This window comes from Plecotus auritus (genome assembly GCF_963455305.1).
Source record: "Plecotus auritus genome assembly, chromosome: 12".
Taxonomy (NCBI): Eukaryota; Metazoa; Chordata; class Mammalia; order Chiroptera; family Vespertilionidae; genus Plecotus; species Plecotus auritus.
Window position 1 is genome coordinate 36,459,425 of NC_137778.1, and position 24,171 is coordinate 36,483,595.

Consider the following 24,171-nt stretch of genomic DNA (forward strand, 5'->3'; position numbering starts at 1 on the left):
AGCAAATTGCTGAATTTCAGTTCCATTCAAGAGACAGGAAATAAAGTCAGTGTGTCTCATGGAAAAGGATGAGTCTTATAAATTTGACTTCTTTATTTTTAGGCATGCATGGGAAATTATTACTGACAGGAAAATGAATCTGAATCCAGAAAAAACACCATAAAATTCCACAGGTGTAGTTATACTCCAAACTCAAACTCATTCCTTGGTGATAAGATAACCCTTACACACCTCTAACAGTGACAGAAAAAAAGTCCCTAGCTGCTGCTGGCAAAAGGGTTGTATTCCCAAACCAGAAGTTGTCATGAACTTGGACTACCACCCACGGAAGCAATGTAACAAAGGATTAAGCTGATCCTGGAAGTTTATATGAAGGGCAACCAGGAGCCACAGAAAACCATGAGGGACAGGGCGCTGAGGGGGTGGAGAGAGCAGCTTGGAGAGGAGGGAGCCAGGTTGCACAGCGGGAGGGAGACCTCCGCCAGCCAGTAGCCAAGCAGAAGGGCTTTCTGAACAAAGGCAGGCAGCAGGGCCCCTGACCGTGTGCAGCTCCTTTCTGTGAAGTGTCCTCTTCCCAGGGAGCTTCAGGTTACAGGAATCTCTAACTGGATGAAATACAAGAAATCTCCCCTTTAAAAGCCATGTTTGTCACTTGAAAACTATGTGATCTTATTAACTAATGTCTCCCCAATAAATTCAATAACATTTTTTAAAAACACATTTGTAATTTTGTTCCTCGGAACTCTGAATGTTTCCCATTGGCATAATGTTCTAAATAATGGGTAGGCCTCCAAGTTAGCTCCAACCAATGTCGTCTGTCATACAGCTGAAATAGTCACATTAACAATGTTTTAAAGACACAGAAAATAATACTTTTCTTTTGCTAAACACTAAAGCAAAAAAAACAGAATTAAGAGATAGTAGTTTGTATTATATACTGATGCTTGAAGAAAAGCAAGCTTAATTAAAGGATGAGTAGACAGAGACTTGTCCCGTTGAAGGAAATTTCAGGGTGTTTTCCCTTAAGGGCTGCAGATGCTGGTAGGACTAGAATTTATTTCGTTATGCTCTAAATTCAGATTTGATTTTTTTTTCTTATGATAGGCATACTTATTCGGGGTAGAAGATCAAATAAACCAAAAGAAAAAGAAAAAAATCGCCATCATCCCATACCCAGACAGAACACTGGTATAAATTGCCTAGGCTGTTTTCATTGCCTATCATGATGTATAAATTAAATGCCTTTTTTTTTTTTTTTACAAAAACAAGATTATATTGTGTATACAGCTTTGCAATATAAAATTTTTAACCCTTTCCATATTAATAAAATTCTGCCTACATCCTACTATGGTTGCATTCTACTTTAATCAATCTTCTATTATAGACATGTCAGTTCTCCCTATCTTTTGGCTGTTATAATGGTTGGGCTACAAGTTTTTAATCTATATATACTAGAGGCCTGATGCACAAAATGTGTGCTAGGGGCTCAGCCCTCGCAGCCAAAGCGGCTTGCCTCGTCCCTTTCAGCCCAGGCTTCATCCGGAAGGTCGTTCGGCTGTCCAGTCTAATTAGCATGTTACGCTTTTATTATTATAGAAGATTTTAATTTATTTCAAAGAGTAAGGGAAAGGGAAAGAGAGATAGAAACACCAGTGATGAGAGAGAATCATTGATCAGCTGCCTCCTGCATGTCCCCCCCACACCCCACTGGAGATCGAGCTTGCAATCTGGGCATGTTCCCTGGCCAGGAATCTAACGGTGACCTCCCGGTTCATAGGTCAATGCTCAACCACTGAGCCATGCTGGCCAGGCTACAATTAAAATTATTGAAATACATCTTTGAGTACCTGTATAATAATTTCCTTAAGATAAAGTCATGAAAATGAAGTTGTATCAACAGATATGCATATTTTAAAGGTTTTTGATAAATGTATTGCCCAATTTCCTTCCAGAAAAGGTAAAATTTTAAACTTCTACCAACCACATATGAGTGTCTATTTCCCCATATACTAAACTTTGAGTATTATCAAGAAACTGCCTTTTTTTTTTTTTTTTTAGAATCAAATACACTACAAATTTTATGGGAAAACAAACTGAATTACTTTTTAAAAACAAAATAATAGACTATATGCAGTCTTAGGAACTCTTCATAGGATAATAAATCATTTTTCTAACCTGTATCAGCTGGAATTCCCAAGAAAACAACAGTCTCCTAAGATATTTGCATTTTTATCTTTACAAATAAATGTTTTCATATTTACAGGTAAACACCCAGAAGAGGTATTGCAGGATCATATGGTAGTCCTAATCTTAATTTTCTGAGGAACCTGTATAATGTTGGAAAAACAAATTTTGAGTAGATAACTAGGGTACTTGCCACAGATGGAATGGGAAAATTTAAGGGTAACATATAAAGATAAGGCACAATGAGAGAGGAGCAGGTTTGAGAGGAAAATGTTTGGTTTGGATATATCAATTTGTAGATACCACTGGGCAATCCAGGTGGAAATGTCACAAAAAGGAATTGGAAAGGAATGATACATTTATTTTGGTTTAGTAACACTTCATAATGTGTTCCAATATTGCTGATTGAAATATGATGATCATAAAGCTAAGCAATAAAATATTCAGTGGTTGCCAACAAAAAGGCTTGCCCCATTTTTCAATAGAAAATAGTTAATAAAAAAAAAGATCAGTCAGCCTATGCCCATAATTCTCTTCCAAATCTGAAGTTCCCACCTGTTGCTATGGTCTTGAACATAAGATGTTAATAATTCATAATTTCTGCTGAGTCTTTCTTTACCTAACAGTAACTATCACCTATTTAGCCATAACTAAGACTCTGTGTTGTTGTGGGAAATGCATGATATTTTGCTCCAGAGACCATTGGCTTTGCCATTGATGAGCAGAATGACTTTGGGCAAGACACTTCACTTCTCAGAGCTCTGGTTTTCTTATTTGGGAAGCAGGACTAAGGTACTATTTCCCTTATAAGATCATACTTAGGATCAAAATAATGTTTGCAAATTTATCTCTATATATAAGCCTAATATGCAAAGTGTCCCTTCGGGAGTTTGACCCACTGGGAGTTCGATCACTTGTTATGATGTGTGCTGACCACCAGGGGGCTACACGGAATGAAGGGAGACCCTGGCTGGCAGCCGGCAGCCAGCAGCTGCTAGGGACCCTACTTGTGCATGAATTTCGTGCACTGGGACTCTAGTATTCTATTAAATGTTAAACAAAAGAGAGGTATATTCCTTTCATAACAATATATACAGTAGGGATAATTGAGCACTGTAGATGGCAGCTGAGTTCCAATAAGATTTGAAGTAAATTACTAGCTAATTAAGTAAATCAGTTCTGCCAGGTGAATTTCTGCTAAGTCAGGAATATTTCTATGAGAGAGAGAGAGAGAGTGAGTCTTGAGAGCTTGATGAATATACCAGCGTATTCACCAACCTTAGAAAGCTGTTTTCATCCCTGAAATTTTGAGGACCTCGAGTTTCCAGATGCCTAGAAGACTTCCCTGTATTTCACTAGGGTAGGAAATAATCTTCAGGGTCAACTCATACAAGAAAATGACACTTGAAGAGAATTCAATCTGCAGGAAGATTTGGAGAGCATTGGAATGCAATTCCTGGCCTACCACTGAGACCTCTTCTAAAATCCCACAGTAAAGATCGGAAGCTTCACATGGTTTTCACTGTCGATTGCCTAAAGCTATAAATAGGTCTGAAGCTCATCTCGCTCCTTTTAGCGAGAAGGGTCAGATTACAGGAGCAAAGCAAAAAAATAAAATAAACGTCAGGGCACTTTTTACTGTAGGGCAGTCCTCCCCACATTCTCCTCTCTCTTCCTTTCTACTGTGCTATCCTAGAATCAAGGATCCCAGCAACAATGCCTCTGTTGAAACTTACAGGTAGGTGTGCAGCAGTGTTTGGAGAGCACAATTCTTTTAATAGGCAACCACTCCTTTAACTATCACATCAGTTCCGGTGATCCTTTATTTAGGATTTATAGCAGCCTTAATAATACATTTCAGGGAGAGGCAAGACAAGGTTTTCAAGTTTGGGATTTTTTTTTTTCTCCTTAGTTTTGGGAGGGAGGTAACTTTCTAAAACTATCATGTGGTAGCAACTTTGATGATCCCCGTAGAAAACTGTGTAAGATATTTAATATCCACTCTGCTACTAGGCAAAGCCTGTGCTGCCACACTTCTGAGAAGGGTCTGTACGATGTCTCCAGCTACAGTATTAGCTGGAAATCAGGACCATAGTGGAAATATTAACCCAATCTCTGTATTCTGATGGTTCAATCCAGGTTTGTACACAGAGTAATTTTTAAAATAAGCTATGTCTTCTTCATTACTAAGGTAATACATGTTTCACATGAAATAAAAAGAGAGGAATTATACCCAAAAAATAAAAGTGATAAACACTCATTTAGAGAAATTGGGAAGTTTGGGAAAGTAGTAACAAGAACAAAACAATAACCACAGTCCCATCATCCAAAGATACCACTTTTAACGCATTAGCGTTTTTCTTTTCAATCTATTTTCTTTGTAAATGTAAAGATTAAAAACACACACACATACATAATTGTGATTATATGGCATGTCATTTTATATGGTGACTATTTTCTTTTTTGCTTAACATTGTAACTTAATCATTTGCCATAGTCCTCCAGACCCTTTCTAAACATCATTTTTAAAAATTGATCTCACACACACACACACACACACACACACACACACACACACACACGATTTATTGTTCACTGGTTCCTTGTACGTGCCCTGACCGGGGATCAAACTTGAAACCTTGTTATATCGGAACGACGCTTCAACCAACTGAGCTACCCGGCCAGGGCCTAAATATAATTTTAAATAGCTGTATAATTCTAAGCTGTATAATCCCTTGGGTTCTTTACAGTTTTTTGTAAGTATAAATATGCTCTGAGAATGATACTTGCACTAAATCTTTTTTCATGTTTAAGAATGATTTTAGTAGGATAGACTCTCAGAAATGGTTGGTAGGTGTTACTCAATTGTTTATGAAATGAGCTATTTCAGTTTACCTGCTACCAGCATCACATAAGAGTTTCCATTCCTTTTGATCAGGTTTTCTTTAAAATAACATTTTTATAAAGAGTACCTCTTTATGATTATAAACAAAAATTTAAAGAGACATTAGAAAATAAAATGTAGAGTTGTATAAGGACTATAGTTCCAGGTTTTTTCGATGGCAGCAAATTGTAAGTCAATGGAAGAGTGAGCTATAACAACACATCCCACCACACCCCTTATTGTACCAATCTACATATTCCTATTCCAAAGCTCTAATGAATAGCCACTATGATTTCTGAAAGTTGTTCATATATATATTGTCTTGTTTTATTTTACTTCATACAGCTGAAGAAAAACGTGAGTATATGGGACTATTTTCCCCAGCATTTGCCAAAGTATCAATTTTTACAAGATACTATCCCAGAAACATGGGTGTTTTTCAGCAGTGTTTATTACATGACACCACGGAGGGCCAGCAAAGCTGAATAATGACCAGAGATATCCCATAGCATAGCAAGTGGGCTCACGGGTTTTCCAGACCACCACCGCCCCGCAAAAAAAAAAAAAAAATTCCTTTTTTAAAAAAGTGAATCTCAGGGGACATTCATTTGAAAATTTGAAACAAAATAATTTTCCCCTTTAGACACAGATTAGCCAAGGGGATCTATTGAGTTTGCTTTAGTAAACTCTCAACTCCAAACCAAAAAATAATACGGTGAATTTTTGTGGCCTGGTAAAATAAAAGCCCGTTTTAGATAAAACTGTAACTTTCCATGTATGTTCCCCTCCAGCTCAAATGAGTCTTGTCCTTTAGCTGACTGTTGGTAGGTCTGCCTCTGAGTTCCTCTAGAGATGAGATGTGGGCGATGAAAGGCCTTCAAGCTGTCCTTCCTACCCATTGAGAAAGCACTGCTGAGAAATAAGCATGCTTTTCTGGATCTGCTGGGTGAAGAGCAAGCATGGTATTTTTCTTGAGTCTTGCACTTCCGATGTTAATAATAATAATCCCCAACTTCTGGCCAGGACTGTGTCGTTTTTAAACTATTCCTTTTTTTTTAATCTTTTTTCCAATTACAGTTTACATTCAGTATTATTCTGTTCTTGTTTGATCTTTATGACAACTCTCTGAAGTTGACATCATTATTATTAATGCCTGCCTTTTATGATGATGAACGCTGAGACTCCTGATGGTGTGGTTTGCCCCAGGCCACCCATGGTCACAGACACTTTGTCTCACTCCTTAGGCCCCTGTTCTTTCTGCTTCGCCCTCTTCTCCTTGTTTCTGTTCTCTTGTCTGTTCTCTCTCTGAACATGGATGTCCTAGCCTCAAGGCAGTTCCACTCAGACGCTCCATCCCCTCCCACACATCATGCTCAGAACAGAGCTCAGCGATGATCTGTACAAATCCACGGGCATCATCTGTCCTTCAGGCCACGAATCCAGGTTGTCCCAACTCTTACCTGCTCCCCTTCTGAAATACCAGGCTCACTCTCCTTTCCACAACCGCCACTCCCTGAAGTGTTTTTGAAAGGCAGAGCTCTTGAATTGCGAGTCAAATTTCAGCTGTGGTTACATGAAATCAAAACAACTGGTTGATTCAGTGGAAGGGAATATCAACCATATAATTTTTGTAAATGACTTTTTTCAGTTGATTCAATTTTATTGATTTTATGAAGTAACTTATTCATATTTCACTTAGATACTAAAGTTTTGCTGTTGGTTTTTAAAAATGTTCTCTTTATTGTTGAAAAGTATTACAGATGCCTCCTTCTTTTCCCCCATTGACCCCTACTGTCTGTGTCCAGGGGTTATGCATAAACTACTCCTTGAGAGTAGAATTTTCTGCTTTTCAACTGTCTATAGTGGCTTAGGAAGAGACAACCTTAGTAAAAACAATAATATTTTAAAATATGAAACAGATAGATATGTGCAGTCCCAGATAATGAATGCTTTTCTGGAAGAGCCAGATCTCAAGCACCTAGGATGTGGCTCCTGGGCACCTATTTCATCCTGTCCTTGCTGAGGCCTCCAGCAGCATTGCCACAGACCCAGCATCCTCATCCTCATCTTCTTCTTCATCATCATAACCAACCGGCCTGCTACCATTTGCCCTTCATGATGCATGGAGCTTCTTCTAACGTCTGCTTGCCTTTCACCCTTGAGGTGCATGTGCTTGTTTGTGATGCTCAGGGAGAAATGATACACCTTCTAGGGATCAGTTGGCAGTGGGGTGGGGGGTGGGGCATTCTCAAACCATCAAGTGCACCTATTTAATGTTTTATTTGTCCCTTCATGGGTTGTGGTGCTTGCCAAAGAACTACTCAGAGCACTTTAAGATGCTTTTCAGTTTCAGAAAGTGCTTGAGTTTAATGGAACAAATTGATATGTGAAGTTCAGCCAACAGAGTGGTCTTCTCTGTTACTCAGCTGTGACAAGCCAGGCTTTGAACAGTGGCTGACTGTTAGTGTTGGTGAAGTTATGAATCAATTACTGTCATTTCTAATGTGTGCTTCAGCCTGTACTAAGTCATGTCATTTATCATTCCCTTAATAGCCCAAAGCTAACCCAGAATGCCAAATACCTGTCTGACCAAGGCTACAAATTATACCATTCAGCTATTCTGGTGTTTTATTTCCTTAAAGCATTTCCATGTACATTATCTCACCTTGTGTCACGACAGCCTGGTGAGCGAGGTTTGGCAGGCATTAGTATTCGCACGGTACAGAGAAGGAAACGGAAACAGAGGAAGGTGAAGGAGTTTGGTACACGCAGAACAGAGACTTGAACACATTACGTACACTTACTTAAGACAGAATTGAAAGTGGGGCATTTTGGATACCTGTATAGACGTTGATGGGGCAGGAGTGGAGTGGGGGGATCTTTCTCTTTGCATGCACTTTGCTTTGTCATCCTGTGAAGAATGTTTCTGTCTTCGACTGTCGCTCCAAATAGCTGGTTGCCATTTTCATTATTTGCTACGTACGCTTTGCTGGAAAAAAACAAGAGACATTGAGAAGTATTAGAGGTAACGGCTCTTTAGATGGAAACAACTGGGTATATGGAAAATACGGTGGAATGCTGATCGCCCATCACCACCCCTTCTTATATCCTGAGAGTCTCGGGGATGTTCATTGCCGAGCTAAAGGTCACCCTTCCACCCATTTTAAGAATGGAAAAATTAAAGCATGTTATTGTGGCTTTCCAAGGCTCACTCAGAAATGGGACTCCCAACACTAGGTAGTAAATTTTAGTGGTCGTCTTCCCCACCCCATACCAGCATATTCCTAAGTTGTCAGGATTTGGGGGGGAAACAAACGAGGTTGTGATATATGAGAAAATCACAGTATCTATCCTATGAGGAAGAAAGAACCTAAGTACACTTTTTTTTTTTTTTCAGAAGTACTTAGATCTTGGTTCTCTTTAGGAAGAAATACTCCAAGGACCAACAACCCTATGTACATCTTTAAAACCACCCCCCTCAAAAAAAAAAAAAAAAAAAAAAAAAAGCACTCTACCAACCTAATTGAAGGACTCCGCTGCATGGTTACCTATGGTATCAAACTGAGCCCTGCCAGTTAAAGCGATCTTACGTTAAATGCTAGTCCTTCAAGAGCCCAAACCCATCTGTAGGCCCTCCTGAAATGTGTTGTAAGAATCTGACCTGTGTTTCTGATAATGGACTTCCAAGCTACCCACACTAAGCCGCTCAAGAGAGAGAAGTATCAACTCCCATCACATTTCTGGGACACTGGTCAGAGAGCAGGGGAGCCCCGCACCCAGGGCAGTCCTTAGCACTGAGCCTCACACATAGCAGAAACTCTCGATGACTTCTGTGAAAGTGCTAGAATACTAACACGCCAACACCTCTTTCAGAAATGGATGATGCAATGCGTAGCTTTGCTGAAAAAGTGTTTGCCTCTGAAGTCAAAGATGAGGGAGGCCGTCAAGAGCTTTCCCCCTTTGATGTGGATGATATCTGTCCAATTTCCCATCTCGAGATGCAAGCACACATATTCCACATGGAGTCTCTGTCCACCTCCACAGCAGGCAAGAGGTGAGTGGTGTAAGGGGGGGTACTTAGTACATTGGGACACAAATTAGAGGAAATGACAGGACAGGTGGTTCAGTGTGTCTGAATGATGGTCCAACTCAAAGGAAGAATTCTGCCAGAAAATTAAAATTTCTCCTCCAGCCCCCTTTATATACGCTAGGGCAGGGTAACAGTAACTAAAACGGAAGAAAACAGTGGCCCTCCTACCCTCAGTCACAACTCCCGTTAGTTGAAGATGCCACAGCCACCTGAACAAGAAGACATGAGCTACTATGCACTTGTTCCAAACAAAGTGGGCCGATGGCCGCTGTGCACACACTCAACTTACGCCCGATAGGTTCAGGAACTGGAACTCGGGAGCCTCATCTTGAGACTCCGACCTTAGCCAGCCTTAGTGTTCTGCTACCTGATATGAATCCTGCCCTCCAGCCAGTCGGACCTCCTCCAGGCCCAGGAGCACAGCCTTCCATTTCTGCCTCCCTGCCCTGCCCATCCTATGCATACAATGCAGGATGACTGCCTCCCAACAACTTTCATAGATCCCTCTCCACAAATCTGTTTATTTTCCCTTATTTGAGCTTCTCTGCTACTCAGTATCTGCCATGATTTAGTCCTCAGACCTGTATCAACCGCTTATCTGGAACCTCCTCCTCATAGCACTCCCCAAGCTTCCACTCCACGCTTCACGGGGAAAGATCATTCTGCTGTCTTCCTCTTGGCTTTATGTCTATAAGAAGAGAACAACAGTCCACCTTCTTTGGCATCCCCCATAGGACCCAACATCAGGCTTGGGTCAATAAGTACTTGTTGATTTGAAGAAGTAATATTGATTATGCAACATATAAGTTCCAGGTATTGTGCTAGGCATTTTATGTACATGAAATCTTACAGAAATTCTATCAGGTTGACATTATTACACAATTTTTTGCAGATGGGGAGACAGAAGCTCACAGATTTAAAGAATATGCACAGGTAGTAACTGATACAGCCTGTGTTTATTGCAGTCCTCAGACGGCCTGTTTTTTAGGGGCGGGCACCTGGGAACAACGTCATGCTGAAAGCCTTCTAGTATGTTCCCTCAAGTCCACTGCTCCAGGAGGAAGGGAACAGTCATGTGATATCTCCTCCCATATGGTCGGATCCTGTTTCTGACACCCAACCCACATTTTAGTTTTCACGTTTTGTTCTCAAAATGAAATTGTATAGTGAAACATCAATTTATCACAATGAATCTTCCAGTGAAGACAAAGGTAAATCCTTTTTTTTTTTTTTCATTTCATTTTAAACCCAGAAAAAAGCGTTTCTTCGGACGGAAGACTATTAATCTGTCTATTCCACAAAGTGAAACATCGTCCACAAAAATGTCCCAAATTGACGAATACATCTCTTCATCTCCAACCTACCAGGAGGTGCCTGATTTCCAGAGAGTGCAGATCACCGGCGATTATGCCTCTGGGGTGAGTTGCTCCTGGTCCTAACTGCTGGGAAGACACTCAGCTTGACTGTTTCAGCTTCTTACCTTCCTCCCCTTCCTTTTGAGAAAGGGGTTAGCTCACCTGCCCTGTGTTATACATGACTGCATTTCAAAAACAATAGGCCAGGACTTATATTTCTGTTTTGCTTTCATATTTTTGTCAAGCTTTCCCCCTGTAATTTCTCCTTTATCTCATTTCTTGCACACGGGGAATGTGCAGTACAGTGCAGTGTGTGTGTTGCACAATACGGTGGACAGATCTGAGCAAAAGAACCAAGGGAACCAGCTGGTGGACTGTTCTCACTGAGGGCATCACAGAGCAGGAGAGGGAACCTCCAGGAGGCACAGGGGGCTCCTGGGAAGAGATGGACCCAGGACAGATGTAGAATAGAGAGAAGGGCGGCAGGCAGCGTGAATCAATCCAAGAAAAAGAAGGGGAAAGAGAGAAGAGTGGAGAGACCAGAAAAAAGCAGGAAGATGAGAGGCAGGTGAGGAAATTCTAACGGGGCTATTACCCTTTGACCAACTGTCCTCTCCAGTTTCACTGCAGATGCTTACATAATAGGGGGTTGTTTGGAACAGACTCTAGGATGCCACAGGGACAGTAAGTTCGTATCACAAATAACTTGACCTGCCTGTTCTACCCAGCACAGTTGGTCAGTTAATAAATCTCTGCCACATGGACATGCAGAATCAGCATCGTATTGATGAAACTGCTGTTTAGTCATCAGTCTATGCTCCAAATATAGTTTTCATGACCAGTCCTCAGCCCCTTTCTCTGCAACTGACCCACTTAGGGTTAGTCCTGAAGTATTGTAAAGTCACAGAGCAGCGCAATGACCGCTATTGCTGTTTATTCATTTTCTGTACCCAGATCAGTCTTCACCCTGTTAACTGAACAGAGAGGTAAAGGGAAACCAGGGCTAAGTTCTCAAGGTCACTGGTCCCCGGTAACTACTGATTCAGTTCAATCAGTCCTTACTGAGCACCTACTCTGTGGTAGGTATGGTGTGCTAAGTGCTGAGGACACGAAGGTGAATAAGATCTCGATCTTATCCTTGAGGAGCTGATAAACTGGTGACCCATTAGGTGATAAGACAAGCATGCCAGTGAGAGCAGACCCTCGGACCTAGCACCTACGCCAGACTCTCTTGGCCAAGGTCAGCAGGTCTTTAAAAAGAGTTCAACTGATTAGAATCAATATCTGGGAACCACTAGGAACAAGCTTACTGTACATAGACCGGTCTAAGAAATTTCCAGCAATTCCAAGACCATCTCTCCACTTTTAGCCACAGATAAAGTTCTCTTTAAAATGATCCAAAAGAATGAGCTCTCACAGAATGATGTTCTGATCCATTTAAAGCTACAGAAGGCATGTTAGGATTTGAGGGATGCATGACACTCTACTCATCCCAAAATATTGCCCTCACTGACCAGCAAGTGGTTGGAATTGTCCAATGAGAGTCACATTGTCTTTCAGTTGAGATATTTTCTCCATATGCCCAAATTTAAAGTTTTATATGTTACCAGGAAGGAAGGAAGGGAGGGAGGGAGGAAGGGCGAGAGGGAGGATTTTTCATGTTAGAATGGGTTCTTTTCATCATATTTTCTAGATAATCACTGCTATCTAACAAATAACAAAAACAAACACAGGACAGTAAGGAAAGACTCGTCTGACAGGTAAGTTTTGGTAGAAATGGAAGAGTGAGAAAAACTTCAGGACCCAGGGCCCAAGTCAGCTAGGAGGCAACCACGTGGGCAGGCGGGGCTCAGGTCAGTTGGGAGGTGCCAATGACAAGCTTTCCCACGTCTCGGATTTTCACAGGAATGATTCTGATGCCCTGAAATGTTTTTGGCAGGTTACAGTTGAAGATTTTGAAATAGTCTGTAAGGGTCTGTATCGGGCACTTTGTATACGGGAGAAATACATGCAGAAGTCCTTTCAGAGGTTCCCTAAAACCCCCTCCAAGTACTTGCGGAACATTGATGGGGAGCCTTGGGTAGCAAATGAGAACTTCTATCCCGGTAAGTAATTCTCTTCTTCAATGTATGGAATATATCTTTAGGTTCAACTACTATTAAATATCTCCTAGATTTAAAAATAAGCCAGTCTAAAAATATCACAGTCATGTCCTGGCTGGTGTGGCTCAGCAATTGGAGCGTCAGCCCACACACCAAAGGGTCCTGGGTTCGATTCCCGGTCAAGGGCACGTACCTGGGTTGCAGGTTCCAGCCCAGCCCCTGTCGGGCCCCTTGCTTTCAAGGCTGGGACAGTGTGGACTTTGTTCTTGGGTTTCCCAGGTTGAAACTGTAGCCGTAGGAAGAAGGGGTCATCCATTCATTTAATCCCTTCTTACCTCCTTGAGCAGAAATCGTATGTGCTCTAAAATGTGGGAAATATAATTACAATAAGAACTGTCATTCTTACAACAAAAATTTATTTTATATTTCCATGTATATTACACTACTCAAGATGGAGCACAAAGGATTCTTAGGGCAGTAAGACTATTCTGTGATACTGTAAGGTTGGATACAGGTCATTATACATTTGTTAAAACCCACAGAATGTAGAGCACCAAGAGTGAACCCTGATGTAAACTATAGACTTTGGGTGATAACAGGATATTGGTGTAGGCTCATTGATTGTAACGAATGTACCTCTGTGGTGGGGGATTGATAGTGAGGCTCTGTGTGTGTGAGAGGGGGCGGCTAGGAGTACATGGGAACACTGTACCGGTTGTTCAATTTTGCTGTGAACCTAAAACTGCTTTGATAATTAAGCCTATTTAAAAATATCGTCTCTATATTAAGGCTGATAGAGGAGGTTGGTTTAAATAAGGAAAAGGTCCAAACTCTACTTTCTGTCATTTTATTTTTATTTCTATGCAATTATCTCATAAGCTAATAAAACGCTCTAAACAGGAAGCCTTTGATAACCAACTTTAGTAGGTAATTAAAATTATTTATAAATAACATATCAATTATGTAAACAGTACTTCTAAAGAACTTGAAAATTATTCTTACACCCGATAAACTATGATAGTTACTTTATACTACTAATTTAGTCACCTTTGAGCAACAACGGAAAAATAAACTCTATCAGCTCTGGATAACGACAATCTACAATGTACAGGATTCCAAACGAATGAGATTTTACAGTATTTCATATTTTGGTTATTTTTATGTGGTCATTCATCCCGTGTACTGATACATTCCTCTGTGTTTCATTGAAAAAGTCTTCACCCCTCCTGTGAAGAAGGGAGAAGACCCTTTCCGAACAGACAACCTCCCGGAAAACCTGGGTTATCACCTCACAATGAAGGACGGCGTGGTCTACGTCTACCCCAGTGAAGAGGCAGCCAGCAAGGATGAGCCCAAGCCCCTTCCTTACCCCAATCTGGACTCCTTCGTAGACGATATGAATTTTTTACTTGCTTTGATTGCCCAAGGACCTGTGTAAGCGTGCAGTGAGATCTAACCTACTACTCCAACTATTGATAGTAAACATAAGTATTTATTAAGTGCTTATGATGTTTCAAAGCTATGTTAAACCCTCCATGTACATGATTTCTTATACTCCTCAAAATTGTTCTATGAGGTACTTATTTATAATTTCACTTCTACAGGCTGAGATTTTGATGAGTTAAGTAATTTGCCCACACAGCTGACTGAGAAAGGAATCGAGCCAACTCCAAAGCCAGGGTCTTCACCTTGGGCCACACGGTCTCCCCTGCCTTGCAATGCCTTCCTAAGTCCTCCCTCATTATTATGTCCAATGCTGATGAAAAGATTAAGCCCTTGGGGCCCAGAGTAAACTGAAATGTTTGTTCTAACCATTGTTTCCTGTACTTGTTGAGGGTCCCGATGGTTTTGAAATTGTGACTTCCTTAAATGTCTGGAATTTTTTAGAATCATGGGTTTTAATTTTTCACAGAAAGACCTACACCCACCGGCGCCTGAAGTTCCTCTCCTCCAAGTTCCAGGTCCATGAGATGCTCAACGAGATGGATGAGTTAAAGGAGCTGAAGAACAACCCGCACCGGGATTTCTACAACTGCAGGAAGGTAAGCATTTCGCTGCTCGGTGGTCACCCTTAGGCAAAAACATTAACCCAATTAGTATTTCTTGAGCAGGACAAGGAAGATACTGTCTTTCTGATTAATGTAAGATTTCTGTAGAGTAAGTGGAATTTACTAAAAGCAGACAGATTATGTCCAAAACGTGAAAAGCCATTTGTATGGGTTCCACATAGAAAGGTTTACCACATTCTTGTCACGAAAAGTTATAATCCTCAACCACAGAAAAAACAAAAGCAAATAAAACCTCAAAACCCACTATTCAGGATCTGAAAGATCTTCATTCTAGTCCTTTTTCTTTTACTTCCTGATTGAAGACATTGGGGAAGGAATTAAATATTTCTGAGTTTCATATTCCTCATTGAGAAGTATATCTGCTCAGTCTAGCTCACAAAAGGATTATGGACACTCAATGAACTAATGATTGTGAAAACTCATCTACTGGAAACACCTCCAAGATGTATTCTGACCATTTAAGCGGTTGCAAGGAAGTGGGAATAGGAAATATATGGGCAGAGATTCGGGACCAAATTCTGGCTCAGCCAACTGTATAACCTATCAATACTTCAACTTACAAAATTGTAATTATAAAAACAGTCCATACATGCTGTCGCTGTGCCATGGCTTCATAATTTCAATCCTTTCTCTCGTTGGGGCTGAAAACCATGGTATCTACTTCACTTCCGGATGTGTCTCAGGGGTAGAGAATGGTCCCCAAGAATTCTGTGTGGACCCGATGTAAATTGGAAGTGAACTGGATGTAAAGCTGTACAACAGAAGCGGGCGTTGTTATTTCATCCAGCCTACACTTCCACTTCCTTGCAAGGACACGGAAAGGAGCCAGGGGTGTTTGGTTGGGTTGGGTTTTTAGTTTGTTTGTTTGGTTGGTTGGCTGGGTTTTTCGCCGGGCCTTTCCCACCAGCTGTCAAGTCACAGCCTTGTTGTTTATTCCTTCCTCCCACCGCAGTGGGATTTGCAGGCACCCATAGCCTCTAACAGAGCAGCATAACTAAAGCTGACCGTTGGTTTTCTTTCTCTGAATGCACACACAGGTGGACACCCATATCCATGCAGCTGCTTGCATGAACCAGAAACACCTTCTGCGCTTTATCAAGAAATCTTACCACATTGACGCTGACAGAGTGGTCTATAGCACCAAGGAGAAAAAGCTGACCCTAAAGGAGCTTTTTGCTAAATTAAAAATGCATCCCTACGACCTGACTGTTGATTCTCTGGATGTTCATGCTGTAGGTTGAAAAGATAATGTCAGTTCCACTCCAACACTGAAGAACCCCACATGCCTTTCTCCTGCAGACTCTCCCTCTCAGAGCCATGCTGGCTTACCATGCTGACCGAGAGCACCACAGACAAGTTTCAGGTTCATTCGTTCATCAGCTGTCCCAGGTTCCATTCTTGGAGCCCAGCCCCTTCCCTTGCCGCCAGGCCCCTGTTCCTCATGGCCATTTCCCAGCTCTCTGTGTGCAGGCAACTCTGGTAATGATACACGTGTGCTCCTGTTTCCTGATTCAGGGACGCCAGACTTTCCAGCGTTTTGATAAATTCAATGACAAATACAATCCTGTCGGAGCCAGTGAGCTGCGGGACCTCTACCTTAAGACAGACAATTACATTGATGGGGAATATTTTGCCACTATCATCAAGGTGAGGAGGAACCACCAGATCTATGGTACCTGGCCTAGCTCTTGAGGAGAGGGAGAAAGAGAGGGAGGAAAGAAAGGAGAGAGGAGAGAGGAAGTAAAGAAGGAAGTAGGGAAGGAAAGAAGGAAGGAAGGAATGAAGGAAGGAAGGAAGGAAGGAAGGAAGGAAGGAAGGAAGGAAGGAAGGGAGGGAAGGAGGAAGGGAAAAAAGCAGGCTATCCTTGGAATTAAGCACCACATAAATGAATATAAGAATTACTACTGAAATGTCCACTGTGAGGATTTTAAAAGACCTCTATTCCTAGGATTAGATTTGGGATTAAGGACCTGGCTCTCTCGGGCTTTGGGAGTGGTAAATTCAGGAAGAGTTGGGATTGGAACCGCCCTCATTATCATGTCTGAGCATGAGGGAGCAGGAATGACATGTGGAGTTGGGAGACGTGTGTTTTGGGAAGTAGGGGCCTATGAAAACTGGAATTGTACTGCAGGCGCCTGGGATATCTCATCATGCCTAGTCTGACTTTTTCACTCTCTAGACTCTATAATGTCCTATCCGTCTTTTCCTCCCCATGGGATTCCCCTCAACTCTGTTCCCTTAGATCAGGGGTCCTCAAACTTTTTAAACAGGGGGCCAGTCACTGTCCCTCAGACCGTTGGAGGGCCGGACTATAGTTAAAAAAAAAAACTATGAACAAATTCCTATGCGCACTGCGGGCCCAGGGCGAGTCAGCTGCTAAGCAGGACAGGCAGCGGCACCCGGCGGGCCGGATAAATGTCCTCGGCGGGCCGCATGTGGCCCACGGGCCGTAGTTTGAGGATGCCTGCATCTTAACCTTGACAGGTTCCCATTGACTTCTCATGTTTCCTCCATTCTTCTTTGTACCCATCTCATGTTCCTGGACCCCATGGCTTAGACCCCTGGTTTACTTGTGGGAATTCCTGGCTTTGGACCCCTCTCTTGGCTTTGCAGGAGGTAGGTGCAGACCTAGTGGAGGCCAAGTACCAGCATGCCGAGCCCCGCCTGTCAATCTATGGCCGAAGTCCTGAAGAGTGGAGCAAACTCTCCACCTGGTTCGTCCGCAACCGCATCCACTGCCCCAACATGACATGGATGATCCAGGTCCCCAGGATCTAGTATGTACCTGCCCATCGGAAACCCTAAAGCCTCACCTCCTCTACACAAACAAGAAATGTGCAGCGTTACCAAGACAGGAATACGCTCTCAGTACTGGGTCCTGCGTCCTGGGTGCCTGACTTTGTTCACTCTGGGTTCAGCACCCCTGGCCACAGACAGAAGTTAGGAAGATCATATCAGTTCACTTTCTAACCAGAAGGCTTTCTGTTTTTTTTTTAAATTTTTTTTTTTAAATATATTTTATTGATATTTTACAGAGAGGAAGGGAGAGGGATAGAGAGCTAGAAACATCGATGAGAGAGAAACATCGATCAGCTGCCTCCTGCACACCTCCCACTGGGGATGTGCCCGCAACCAAGGTACATGCCCTTGACCGGAATCGAACCCGGGACCCTTCAGTCCGCAGGCCGACGCTCTATCCACTGAGCCAAACCGGTTCCGGCAAGGCTTTCTGTTTTTGTTGTTTTTCAAACACAGGACTTCATACAGATCGCCAAGTAACATAATGAGAATGATTAAAACTTAGCTAAGAACTATATGCATTTTACTACACACTTTCTTTCTCCTGTTCTTCCTCTCTGTGTCCATTTCATTCTTTCCCATTCTCATCTCTACTGGGATATAGCTTCCTTGTATCAGAACCACGTCTACTGTCTGCTGATCGTCTCAACAGCAAGTGCTCAAGTTCTCCATTATCAATGAGTCTTTATCAATGGTGTTATCACCTGTTATTACTCATTGCCCTCAGAGATGTTCAGTGTCATTGAGTATTTATCTAACTTAAGTGTTTATATATTTTCTGACCACCAATTTCATGTCCTGTGTGCCCTGGAGCAATACAAGAATTTTATCCTATCTCGTAAGCCACAAAAGTAACTTTTTGACTGGAATTAGTACTTTCCGTCTAGTATCATTACGGCATAGAGGCAGTAGGTGTGGTGGTTAGGAGCATGGACCCAGACTGGCTGTGCTTGAATTCTGACCCTACCATTTACTTTGCTGTGTGCCTTGGTTTTATCATCTTTAAAATGGGGTAATACCAGTACTTAACTTATTGAGTTGTTATGAGGATTAAATTAGCTAATATTTCTGGCCAGTTACTACAGTGGCTGGCATATGCTGAGTGCTATAATAAGAATTTGTTAGACTGCCCCTGGCTGCAACACATCAGGATTGTTCTTGATAACTGTTCCATGTGCACCATCTTGTATGCCACACACATAAATAACTGAACCTTTTATGTTATAGTCCCTATACTCCTCATTCTCTACCTAGATTTAGCTGTGAAGGTTCACTTTTCTTACCACCTGAGGATTTGTAGAAGAGATGGGGCCATCAGGCAAGAAATTGGTACTTTCTATGCCCAACCACAACTGAGTCCCTCTTTATGGGTAACCAAGAAGAATGTACCAGAGTGGACCTAGGATGGACATACTAGGTCTTTTCCTGAACATGGCATTTGGTCCTCTGGTTCCCTCGAATTGGGGCTATCCGTCCTAAAAATCTTCCTGTCCTCCTAAATTCTCTTCATTTTTGCCTCTAGTGATGTGTTTCGATCTAAGAATTTCCTTCCGCACTTTGGGAAGATGCTGGAGAATATTTTCATGCCAATATTTGAGGCCACCATCAACCCCCAGGCTCACCCAGACCTCAGTGTCTTCCTTAAGCATGTAAGCGTGACCTGTCGGCCTTCATCTTGCTGCACACCTACCTGGCCGTGACTAATCCTTGGTGCTTATCTCCGATGTCTGGTCCTTGCCTTTGGGAGCTGAAAGTTTGTCTGAGGGCTGGGACCCTGAAGTCAGACTGAACCCATTGCATGGTTTGCTTTTCCTGACAGATTACTGGCTTTGACAGTGTGGATGATGAGTCCAAACACAGTGGCCACATGTTTTCCTCCAAGAGCCCCAAGCCCCAGGAGTGGACAATGGGAAGTAATCCATCTTACACGTACTATGCCTACTACATGTATGCGAACATCATGGTGCTCAACAGCCTGAGAAAGTAAGTAGATGAGAATTGGAGCTAGGAGAATCTATGTGGTACACTTCTCTCCTCGTGCATGGGCACCCTTGGCGGTCAAGGGCCTGAACTGCATCGGTGGGATGTTTCCAGCTGGCTCAAATCAGAGATTTCTTTCCCTTGACTTTTTCCCAGTTTCTTTACTTACATTTATTTAGGGGCAGGAATGGATACTTTGGAACCTCCAGTAACATTCACAGTTAGTTTTCTTTGGGTGTTTACAGTAACTTACAGTAGTAACTATGCAATCTATATATATAAAAGCCTAAGTGACCATTACGACCGAACGACCGGGTGACCGGTCGCTATGATGCATACTGACCGCCAGGGGGCAGACGCTCAATGCAGGAGCTGCCCCATGGTCATCAGCCAGAAGCCGGCTCACAGCTGGTGAGAGCAGCTGTAGGCAGCACGAGCCTCTCCCGCCTCCGTGGCAGTGCTATTAAGGGGCAGGCGCAGCGGGGCGGGGATGAGCGGGAGCGGTGCCCGCCCTGGCTCAGGCTCCTCCCCGGCAGTCTGCTGTTTCACGCACTGCTACATCCCCCAAGGGGTCCCGGATTGCAAGAGGGCTCAGGCCAGGCTGAGGGACCCCACCAGTGCACAAATCCATGCACCAAGCCTCTAGTTTACTATAAAACTCCATACATTTCCCCCCTCTTGATAAATCTAAGTAAGAATAAATAGAGGAATATTATTCTGGGGCTTTTTGGAAACAGTTTCCCCCTGAAGTGTGGGTAGGAGAAATGATGATATGGGGATGCTGGTGATTTCCTGTGGAAACTGAAGATGTTTCTGTTCAGGTAATCAAATCCTGACTTTCCTCTGTACCCTCATGTCCTCTGCTGCCTATTTTTCAGAAGTCCGTGTTTAGGAAGACTTAAGATTGTGATTCGGAATTGCTGGTTTTGCCAAGTCCTTTGAATACCCTTCCAGAAAGTTCATTTTTCTATCAGATTTTCTCGTAAATTGCTCTATGCCCAGAATTGTTGCCAGGTCCTAGTCCAGCCGTGGGCAAACTATGGCCCGCGGGCCGGATCCGGCCCTTTCGGCTGTTCTATCCGGCCCGAGGAGCCAAAAGAGCGGAGGGTTCTCTTGCTCTCCCCTCCGCTCCTTTACTTTGAATTTATATTAGTTCACACAAACACTCCATCCATGCTTTTGTTCTGGCCCTCCAGTCCAGTTTAAGAACCCATTGTGGCCCTCGAGTCAAAAAGTTTGCCCACCCCTGTGACCTAGTCAGTCACCTGTGACTCCTATAACCGTCCCATTTCCCTAGGGAACGAGGCATGAATACGTTTCTGTTCCGACCTCACTGTGGGGAAGCTGGAGCGCTCACCCATCTCCTGACAGCATTCATGACGGCAGACAATATTTCTCATGGCCTGAATTTAAAAAAGGTGAGGCGGAGGCTCTCTTAATAACAGTACATTTTTTAAACAATCAAAATTGAAAGACTCATAGACATAGAGAACAGATCGGTGATTGCCAGAGGGGAGACGGGTTGGGTGAATGGGTGAAAATGTGAAGGGATTAAGACTATTCTGTGACTACCTATTTGTAAAGTACAACATAGGGAATACAGTCAATAATATTGTAATAAACTATGTATGGTGCCAGGTAGGTTCGGAAAATATTGGGAAGAAAACTTTGTAAGGTATGTGAATGTCAAATCGCTATGCTGTATACCTGAAGCTAATACAAAATAATATTGAATGTAAACTGTTATTGAAAAACTTTTTATTGGAGCTAGTCACAAGTCATTCTCAAGACTGACATCAAGTTAAAGTAGAACAAAAATGGTTTTGAGATTATTTAGCGCCGTTCATTTTACAGAGGCCCAGAGAAGTGAAGGAACGTGCTCAAGATTACCCAGCTATTGATGGCCGAGATGGGTTAACAGATCACCTGGTTTCCATTTTAGAACTCTGACAAAGGATAATTCAGAGGCAGCTTGGCTCACCTTAAGCTAGTGTTTGCCAGATTCCTTGTTATAGCACGTCTTAAAATGTCTCTCGTGAGAGTCAGAACTTCCTTGTAGAGAAAAAAAAGAAATGTTTCTAGGTGAGGTCTTTTGCCAGAGACAGCCATCCAGCTCAATGCTTCTGAGAACTGATGATCCCAAATCATTTTACTCTCAATAGTATTCATATTTAAAAACTATTCCTCTTCTTCACTAGAGGATTTAAAGAACAGCTGATAATTAATTGAAAGCTAAAACTTGAGGTAGACCATGGGGTTTTAACATTTCTCATTTGTATCCCTTTGTCAACATCCTTAAATAATTTTATTTTCCTTTTCCTTTTCAGACTCCTGTATTACAGTATCTGTTTTTCTTAGCTCAGATTCCCATCGCTATGTCGCCATTAAGTAACAACAGCTTATTTCTAGAATATGCCAAAAATCCTTTCTTAGATTTCCTCCAGAAAGGGCTAATGATCTCACTGTCTACAGATGACCCAATGCAATTCCACTTCACCAAGGTACTCATATGGAATCTTGAGCAATACCAGCATCTTTTGTTGGGCTGTTGTTTCCAAACCCAGAATTTTAAAGTTAAATTGATTTAGTTCACTATTCTTCTTGTGCAATGTGCCGTTCTTTTAATGCATTCTTTTCGTTTCTTCCCTGCTTTCTTTTTGCCTCATTTAAATACATAACCGAAGGAGCCCCTAATGGAAGAGTACGCCATTGCCGCACAAGTCTTCAAGCTGAGTACCTGTGACATGTGTGAGGTGGCAAGGAACAGTGTTCTGCAATGCGGAATTTCTCACGAGGTAGACCTGTCTTTCCCTGGCTGCCCTTCTGATTTCAGATCTGGCCACTTGAATATTGAACACTGAGTTGGAAATACACGTGGAAAAAAATTATCCCCCAAATCACATGCAGTTGCTATGGACAGGAACTAGAAAGAATTCTTCTATTTCTCTGACCATGCCTTTTGGCCTTTTGGGCAAGGGAAACAAAATGCACTTGTGTCTCAGCTGACCGTGCACACTGAGGCACTGGGTGAGTGCTTTTAATGGTTTTCTTCTTCTTTTTTTTTTTTTTCCCTTTTGCCAACGGCTAACTTAAGGAAGGAATCCTTGTGGAGGGTGTCATGGTTGTCTATGTCAGGGTACACAGAGGTAACAACCATTCTGCTTCCTTTTCTCTGACAGGAGAAAGCAAAGTTCCTGGGCAACAATTACCTCGAGGAAGGCCCTATGGGAAATGATATCCGGAGGACCAATGTCGCCCAGATCCGCATGGCCTATCGCTATGAAACCTGGTGTTATGAACTTAATTTAATTGCCGAAGGCCTTAAGTCAGGAGACTAAAATAAATAAACCAAATAATATATGGATGAGATTTTCATGTGAATAATAATAGTTACCAGTTCTTGAATCCTTACTATAAGCCAAAGATTGTATTAGATATTATTCCACTGACATCATTTCGTTTAACTCTTTTCACAGCTTTATAAAGCAGGTGTTATTATCTCTATAGCGGGGAAAATGAATAAACTGAAGTCAGTGAAGTTAATAACCTGCACAAGGATACACCTAAGTGAGCAGTAGCAGTGGGGACTTAGGTTTGTCTGATCCCAGAATTTCTATGACCTTCGGGCAAAACAGTTATTAAGGTGGGGTGGGAGGATACAAGCAATGACTTGTTATTGGAAGAACTTTTGGTTTATAGAATAAAACTTGCTTAGGCACTTTGATCATTGAAAAGTCCTTCTGATATAACTGAAGAGTGGCTTTCTTAGACAAAAGTTGAACAGGTGTAAATATAGAAAAATCTGTACTTATGAGTTATTCTACTTAGTGAGAATTTATCTTACAAAAGGATTCTTAGCTTTAAGGATTTCATTGACAATAAAGTTATAGTCACTTGTAATGATACATTTTAAATGATTTCACTTACCAAAATAAGATATAACTTCCTAGAAATTGCCTATTACTCAGGCTGAAGTCATATTCCAATTAGCCAGACTATACTTAAGCACATACAACTGTGTTGCCATCTAGCGGTTGGGCTGATACTTCATTCATATTATTTAGTAAACAATTACTGATCAAATATCAAAAGTATCAGGTACTATTCTAGGCAGCAAAGGTATAAAGAATAAGGTTTCATCCCTACTCTCAAGTAGTTCACAATGTGAAGTTATAAGATCAGTGGATACAAACATGAAAAAGAGAATTTGGTGAAACATCTCAGAAAGAAATGACGTTCGTTTCAAATGGAAAAAAATTAAAAATAGCAAATTCCTGTCTGTTTCCACATTCTGTACAGGTTGCCGTAAGCATAGGCGTGATCCCAACAGCATGTTTGTACTAGCCCTAGTGTTAAGTCTCCTCCCTGTTTTCTGAAGTTGAAGTTCTGTTAGCAGAGTATGTGTAAGTCCCTTAGAGAACCTGATTTTATTTTACCTTATGAAAATAATACAAACCGCTACATTTAACATTCTATTCTCAGACTTAAAAAGACACTACCACTATGTATATCTCCGTCTTACCCATGAGAGGGCAGTAGAATACATACATGGTAATTCATTTATTAAACCCATAGAAACCCACTCAGATTTGGTTTCATACTTGGTATGTGTAATCAATCTGCCTCATTTTGCCAAATAATCTTCTGGAGTGCAAAATCTGAACTCAGAAATAAATTTGAATGTTGAAATAAAATTCAAATCCACACT

At 41.9% G+C, this 24,171-nt stretch overlaps 1 protein-coding gene across 1 annotated transcript; it reads left to right on the plus strand.

The window, feature by feature from the left end:
* Nucleotides 1-3,814: 3,814 nt before the first annotated feature.
* AMPD1 (adenosine monophosphate deaminase 1) lies at nucleotides 3,815-24,171 on the plus strand. The gene is made up of 15 exons (XM_080648269.1): nucleotides 3,815-3,922; nucleotides 8,942-9,122; nucleotides 10,411-10,576; nucleotides 12,453-12,618; nucleotides 13,830-14,049; nucleotides 14,528-14,657; nucleotides 15,722-15,916; nucleotides 16,200-16,331; nucleotides 17,298-17,461; nucleotides 19,006-19,132; nucleotides 19,303-19,466; nucleotides 20,761-20,881; nucleotides 21,791-21,964; nucleotides 22,148-22,258; nucleotides 22,643-24,171. Exons 1-15 carry the CDS (start codon nucleotides 3,901-3,903, stop codon nucleotides 22,799-22,801), a joined length of 2,232 nt encoding a protein of 743 aa, XP_080504395.1. The 5' UTR covers nucleotides 3,815-3,900; the 3' UTR covers nucleotides 22,802-24,171.

Bases quoted from the DNA above. Each gene is read 5' to 3' on its own strand.
- AMPD1 (XM_080648269.1), top strand. From the start codon at position 3,901: ATGCCTCTGTTGAAACTTACAG. The intron at 12,619-13,829 runs GTAAGTAATTCT...TCATTGAAAAAG, and splicing joins AAATGAGAACTTCTATCCCG to TCTTCACCCCTCCTGTGAAG. The intron at 21,965-22,147 runs GTACTCATATGG...ACATAACCGAAG, and splicing joins TGCAATTCCACTTCACCAAG to GAGCCCCTAATGGAAGAGTA.